The 7716-nt window shown below is 42.2% G+C and overlaps 1 protein-coding gene across 1 annotated transcript; it reads left to right on the top strand.

Annotated features, from left to right (window-relative positions):
- Positions 1-6172: 6172 nt before the first annotated feature.
- On the top strand, positions 6173-7276 carry ccr6b (chemokine (C-C motif) receptor 6b). The gene has a single exon (XM_085391652.1). The coding sequence runs from the start codon at positions 6173-6175 to the stop codon at positions 7274-7276; it is 1104 nt and encodes a 367-aa protein (XP_085247778.1).
- The last annotated feature ends 440 nt before the right edge of the window (positions 7277-7716 follow it).

Raw genomic sequence — 7716 nt, 5'->3', positions numbered from 1 at the left:
GTATTATTATCTCCAGTTTTTTCCACCTGCTCTTCATCCCTGTGAAGCTGAATCTTTGGATTTAAAACTCAGATGTGAAATTTGGCAGAACTGCAGTTTTATCTATAATCTACAAGTTGGCCAGATGGTGACTGAGTGATGATGATGCCCCACATTGATCGTCTTCATCTTCCTCAGTTCCCTGAAGCTCTGCTCGTTGTTTACCCGTTGCCACAGTGAATCTGTCCTGTCACCTACATGCGTTTCTGTGAAACTGGAAACTCTGAGTTAAAAGTTAGAGTTTGGTGAACTTGGTGCTTTGTGGAGCAATCTCTGATTGTTGTCTCAGATATTATCCCGTAAATACAGAGAAATAAAGTTCAGCTTTGCTCTCAAACTCCCAGAAAACCTGCAGCTGACGTCTGACATCATCAGTTTCTGTTCAAAGTTAGAAAACAACAGAGATGGAGGCAAACTTCCTGCAAAAACCTCAAATGTTTTGAAGTTTATTTACTTATTAACTGTTATTTTGAATGGAATTTATTTTATTAAATAAAGTATAACATGTTATATTATGTAAAACTGTATTAAAAATACAGAAAGAAAGAAACTTGGATTCTTCTGGATGTTTGATTTGGTATCCAGTATTTATTTGTACATTTACCTGTTTTCCACTGATAATGCTGTTAATAAATAACTAATAAAAATCCCAGAAATGCTTTTTAGATTTCCTCTGTGTGGGATCATTGTTCTGTTGATTGTTTGGTCCCAGTTTGGTCCCAGTTGTAGCTGTGGAACAGACGACCTCACAGATGAGTAAATACTACTTTGATGTACACAGGATTTATGACTCACATCAGGCCTGGTGCTGCAAACATCTGCACGCTGGTCTCGTCTGTCCAAAGAAGATCGTTCTTGCTGTGTTTGATAAAGGATGAATTTCATGATTCCCTGATATGTAAAGACCTCAGAATAGAGGAAAGGTGTACTTTATTTTTACTATTACTGTAACAAACCACTGTCACTGGTGTTACTGTAACAGTGCGGTGTATGGAGCACACGGATGACACACAATGCAAATATTGTGGGTTCTCCTTCCAAATCTAGGCCGGGTTTATTTAACTAATGTATCTCATAACTCTAAAGTTGTTGTTTGTTTGTTTTAAGGCAACAGATTAGCATTTTTAAATAAAGCCAGCAAATCAAATGTTACAGTTTCCCACAAAAAAGAGAAATCCTTCGTGTCAGACGTGACCTTTGTGGGGGCGGGTAAATCGCGTAGGGAGAACGTCCCCACGCGGCTGGTGACGGCTTTGCTGATCAAACCATCAGATAAGGAAGCTCCGTGTGAGTGCGAAGATCAGAGGAGCTTTTCACAGTCATCGAGCCCGAGAGAACGTGGCTTTGACTGCGCCTGCTTTGAGGTTTTGTTCTTTGTGGTGCCATCACCGTCTTCTTACCCACACAGAGCGAGGAGCTGTTAAAGAGCCGCCGCTCTGTCAGGAGTCAGAAAAATATCGGCTCAGGGAGAACGCTCTGCAAGGTATGCATGCTCTACACTTTACTGTCTCACTGCATTGTGATTTTAGTGTGTCTGTTTTCACTGTGCTGCATCTAAAGAAACGTTTGTTTAGATGCAACACAGAATTAATTTTAAAGTTTTAAAGAAATGATCAGACTTTAAAGGATAAAATGCCTTTCACAGGTATTATTTCATATTTGGAGAACTGCCAGTTCTGCAAAAACATGAAACCCTGTTTGTTCCCAGTTTGCATTTTTAGAAAGGTGTTGTCTTTTCTTTACTGCCTTTCTCATTAATAACAGCCTCACTGAGGTTAGTGAGAACTGAAAGAGGTAAAGTGAGAGCAATATCAGCCTGTCACATTTGTTCCTCACGGCAGGTTTTTAAAGAAGTTCAAGTTCTTGTTTGTGTCTTTATCGCGGCGCTGCAGGGTCCATTTACTCAGAACTTAAATGTGTTTCCTCAAAGCTGTGAAAACAGCATCCATGTGCTGCCTCCTCATTCCAGAAACAGAACGATACATATCAGGTAATCACGTAATTAAGACGATCGTGGGGTCAAATACAGATTAATCTGACTGCTACCTGCTCCACATGCTAATACGAGCCTCGAAGGTTTACCCAGAATGCACTGTGATTTATCAGAAACAGATCAAACATCAGGACACTGAGGTTGGTTTCTGCTCCTCTGTGTCACAGATATCAAACCGCTGCAGTTTATTTATACCGATGCTCACGGCCTGTCAGCGAAAACCGTCTGTAGCTCTGGACTCTTGTGGCTCCAACACTTTGGTTTTTAAACAGAGCTTCAATGTGTTTCTCAGCTTTGAACATTTCATGTGAACATCTGATGGATTTGTGACATTGTTAAAAAATGCTGGAATTTTTTTTCAATGCTTAAATCTGAACCCACTGGCTGTGGATTTCAGGGCCTGGAACTCAGAAAACATCCACAGTATGAAAGTAAAGTGTAGCAATGTTTCATTAAAACAATAATAATAATGCTTCATTAAAAAAACGAGTTAATGTACCTAAAAAAAAAGATTCTGAGGCGTTCGGGTGGGAGGAGCAATGACCTTGTTTTTTTGTGTCATCTATCATAATTATAAGAAGCACGAATGCTGTGTGAGGAAAAAGCAAACGAGGACAAGTGACTGGAACATTAAGTTGTCCTGATGCTTCCTCCTCTCGTACGGATCCATCGCGCTCTGATTTCATGTGAAATAACTGACGCCTTCTCGCTCGCCCAAACTCTTTCCATCCCTCGTTTCTATCTGCTTTGATGGTTTTTCCACAACTGCTGTGACTCAAATCTCTAAACCCGAAACTAAACTTTCAAACCTCACCAATGCACCAAAACTGTCTTATTGGCAAACCACACATTAGGAGACAGACACAGTCAGTCAGACTAATGACGGCGCTGCAGAGGCTTCATTGTTAACGCAGCTACAGAAACGTGTTACAGCAATTCTACAAACACGTGAAGTAAAAGCAGAGCTGGACCTCAGATTACAGACGAGTCACACCTGCAGCTAATTTACAGCCACTAATTAACCCTACATGCAAGTCTGTGGCCTGCAGGAGGAAACCAGAGCACCGGCACACTCAGCCCACACTTAAATATTATTATTATCATGTCCATGTAAAGCTTCATGTGTTAAACATAGCATTTTAATTTGGTGGGAAGTGTGAAAAGGTGTGAAATATGTGAGCCGGCGTCCCAGTGACTGCTGGGCCCTGACCTCAGGACCCACAGGAGTCTCCTCAGATCAATGAATTAAAATTTAACAAAGAAACAACACATAATATTAATTATTAATGCTGCTTAAAGGTTTTTACTTTGAAGGTCAGCTCTCTCTGTTTCCTGCTGTTTTCATTATAAACAGCTGAACAAGCAGAATTATTATCATGTTGGATTTTTTTAGTTAAATTTAAACAGATTTTTTTGATTTAGTTGCTTTATAAGTTTTAGTTTTCATTTCATGTAATTTCTGGGATTAATAATAATAATAATAATAATAATAATAATAATTATTATTATTATTATTATTATTATTATTATTATTATTATTGTTGTTGTTGTTGTTGTTGTTGTTATGTGGGCTTATTTTTGTTACAGGCATGTTTAACTCAAACACTACTGTTGGTGGAGAGGAACTAAAAATGAAACTTTTCCTGCTTAATTATCTGTATTTTAGCAGCTTTGTAATCACACGTTGTTCAAAGACACAATGAACGAGCTCATGTGGGAAACAGCTTCAAAGCCTGCAGACGGATCCTTGCACAGACCCACGTTCATGAATGCATCAAAAGTGAGACATTTAAATCTCACACTTTGCATGTCCTCTGCTTTTTATATGGGTTAGGACTGTCTGTACGCGCTGCCCTCCATCTTCCTCCCTTCATCCTCCTCTGCCTCTCACACTCTCCCACCCTCGCTGCTTTATATCAGCTCAGATCAGAAAAACTGTGAACAGTTCTGAGTCGTCGTGTTTAAGAAGTGACGTTTGAAGTCTTAGATGATTTAATTCTGCGAAAGGATTTCAAAGAAGGTCAAATGAGGTACTTTAATCTCATCAAGGTGACACACTGTCTGTAGGTCACGGCCCACGTGTGGCCTGGTTTGATCTCAAGTAAAAATGCTTTATTAAAAAAAAAAACTTCAAAATTTATTTTTTTTACTAAAAATAGTTTAAAGATTTCTCCTGGAAAAAGCACAAAATTTAACAGCGAGGTGATAAAATCTAGATTCAGTGAATCTGAAACTGTTACATTTTATCCACACGTTTAGTTCATCACGTTAGTTCCTCTGATTCTCAACAATAACAATAATAAATCTGATCTTGTTTTTTATGTTAGTAATGATTCAAACGAGCTCTGAAACAGTTTTACAGCCACAGATGTGACGACCTCACAGCCACAAACTGAAATGAAGCATAAAAACTCTAAAATTGACCCAACAATTTCATTGTTCTCTGACAATGACAATAAATAAATAAATACTAAATACTAAACAGTTAAACTCAGCAGTAAAAGCCAGTCTGTGAAGATTCTGACTGTTTGGATTTGACATCATTATATTTGGTTTGTCTGCATCTAGACCGATTTTAACTTCTCATCCGACAGCATAGTTTTATTGACAAATAAATAAATTAACGAGTGAATGAAATGTTATCCGGACTGGAGGTTAGAGCTCGCCGGCTTCTTCAGAAATCAGAATCTGATTCAGAGAATCTTCGTTTGTGTTTGAACAATGCAAAAAAGTGCAGTTCTGCAGACACAAAGCCTCTGCACTCCCTTTTTTGTGATTTTCTCACTTCAGTTTGGCTCTTAGTGTTTGTTTTTTGACCTCATTACATCTGAGATGCCCTCTGATAACAATCGGATCATTTTCTAAGCGAAGCACAAAGCACGGCGTACCTGTGCAGGCGTCGCCTCGGGCTGAAAGTGGGTCATTCATAACCAGAGGAATAGCTGACACAGAACGATGGTTTATTTTCTGAAACCACCAGAAAAGGTGTGAGGAGTCTCAACCCCCGGTGTGTGCAGGGTGCACGCTGTGCTGGATTGATTTGTATTGTTGGTGCTGAACTCTTCATATCTTCTTTCATCAGACAGCGCAGTGGTCTGTCAGAGGTCAAACCTGCTTTCTAATGATGGCACAGGGCTTTCCTTTGGTGTCATCACACAGATGATTAATTTTGGCTTTTTTTTTGGCACCACAGATTTAGCACCACAGATTTCTACATCTGGAAGTAAAACTGCAGCTTTAGATCAGGACAGAAATCACAGTAATTCAGCTGTTTGTGAGAATCACATCACAAACTACCCAACACAACTGATGTTACAAAGTTTTCCTTCAAATCAAAGGATCTGATTCAAATTAAAATTGGTTCAATGTTAAAAATTATTATTACAATATTATTCGTCACACGATCATACATTTAGAAATCAGGCGGTGTGTAAACTTTTACAACTTCAGTGTCCTGAAACTTTTGCATCTGCGTCTCAGACTCGTTCTGCTGAGTTTGCTGTTAAATGGATGAGACAGACTCATCTGGAGAAGAGATCGTTATGTGGCACAGAGCAGACAGGAACACAAAAACCACCAAAGACACTGTGCTGAAGTTTAAGGTCGGAGCTGCTGTGGCGGCTTTACGTGGATACGTGGCAGAAACAGGAAGCTATTAGAGGCACAGACCAAAACACCCACATGTGACTGCGAGACCTTCACTGACTGGTGGAAGCAGACGCCGCGGCTTCAGCTCATGTAGCACGTCAGACACTTCACGCTGGAGGGATCCTTGATGTCAACATGACTGACCCAAAGACACGAGAAAGGTCGGCTCCAGGACGGCGAACCCAGGCAGCGCAGCAGCTGGACAGCTTTCAGGAAACATTCACAATTTATGTGTTTTAATTCTTTATAAACAAGCGTTTTTTACAATGTACAACGTCTGGTTTCTGTGAGCGGTGGAGCATTAAATAACACGTCAGATCTACTGGGAACAATGGAGGCCGGAGATCCTCTCTGAAGTCTCTTTTCTCATTGCTCAACCTGAACAACATCACATGATCAAAGCTTCACTGACAGTGTGTTTCAGGTCCTTCTGCAAATGTCTCCAGTCAGTGCTTCACTCATCATGTTTCTTTTCTTCTCCAGGTCGCAAACATGACGGAGAGTCCTGCAAACGCGACATTCGGTGACTATGACAACGGTACTGAGACATATATCGATGACGACGGCTTCTGCATCATGGATCCTGACGCCAGTGAGGTCATCACCCAGACTTTGATCCACTCCATCATCTGCGGATTCGGCCTGATTGGCAACGTCCTGGTGATGGTGACTTACAGCTTCTACAAGAGAACCAAGACCATGACGGACGTCTACCTCTTCAACATGGCCGTGGCCGACCTGATCTTCGTGGCTACACTTCCGTTCGTCATATACAACGAGCAGCACGATTGGTCGATGGGCAGGGTGGCCTGTAAGGTGCTCCGGTCGTCCTACAGCATTAACCTCTACAGCGGCATGCTGCTGCTCGCCTGTATCAGCTGCGATCGGTACATCGCGATTGTTCGGGCGACGCGCTCCTTTGGGACGCGCTCCCGTGCCCTCGTCTACAGCCGCCTGATCTGCTTGGCGGTTTGGGTGTTTGCAGTGGCGTTAACTCTCCCCACGCTCATCTACACTGAACCCTCTGAAGATAACTCCCCGGGGTCTGACCGCGTCACCGTGATGTGTCAGATGTCTTTCAACCAGACTGAAACTGCGGCGCTCGTGAAGCTGCTGGTACCCAGCCTCCAGATGGCTGTTGGCTTCCTGCTGCCACTGTGCATGATGGCGTTCTGCTACTCCTGCATCATCTACACGCTGCTGAGGGCGCAGAGCAACCAGCGGCACAAGGCCGTCCGGGTGGTGTTGGCGGTCGTTGCTGTCTTCATCGTCTGCCATCTTCCGTACAACGTGACCCTGCTGATCCACATGCTGTCTCTGTTCAAGCAGAGGAGCTGCGACGCCGAGAACCTTAAACTCAAATTTCTCAACATCTGCAGGACCGTCGCTTACCTGCACTGCTGTCTCAATCCCTTCCTCTACGCCTTCGTCGGGGTCAAGTTCAGGAACCACTTCCGCCAGATCATGCTGGACCTCTGGTGCTTCAGCAAAAGGTACATCTACACCGCTCGCTCGTCACGTGGCACGTCCGAGATCTGCGTGTCAGGGCTGAAGTTGTCGGAAGGCTCCAACAACATGTCGTCATTCAGCGCTTAACACTTCAGCTATAAAGGGAAATCAGTCCGGCGCTCATCGCTCTCAAGCTTTGCTGTGAAACTGTGCTTTAATCATAGAGACTGTGAGATGTTCTCATCTACTGCATCCAGTTTATATGACACAAAACTGGACATCAAGTCCAACAGCTGTCCTCAGAAACACAGGTGACCACAGCAGCTTATTATCCATCAAACTAAAAACACAGCAGCAGAATCTCACGCTTTGACTTCACGTATTGTTCTTGTGATTTAGAAGTAACTGTGTCGTGCAGGTTGCAACTGTACTCTTTGCTAATGAAGTTTGATGCTATAAACCGCATCTCTAACTGAACTAAACATAATGTACTTTTTTTAACGGGCAGGTTTGGATGTTTGGGACATCGAGGTCGGTTTTCTGTGACATGAACATGTAAACACATAATCCTGCAATCTGAGAATGAA

The sequence above is a fragment of the Rhamphochromis longiceps genome, linkage group LG19 (genome assembly GCF_057381845.1).
Source record: "Rhamphochromis longiceps isolate RC_006_pf linkage group LG19, R_longiceps_female_GT1.1, whole genome shotgun sequence".
Taxonomy (NCBI): domain Eukaryota; kingdom Metazoa; phylum Chordata; class Actinopteri; order Cichliformes; family Cichlidae; genus Rhamphochromis; species Rhamphochromis longiceps.
Note: the sequence above shows the minus strand (reverse complement) of the source record. Positions and strands in the feature narration are given on the sequence as shown.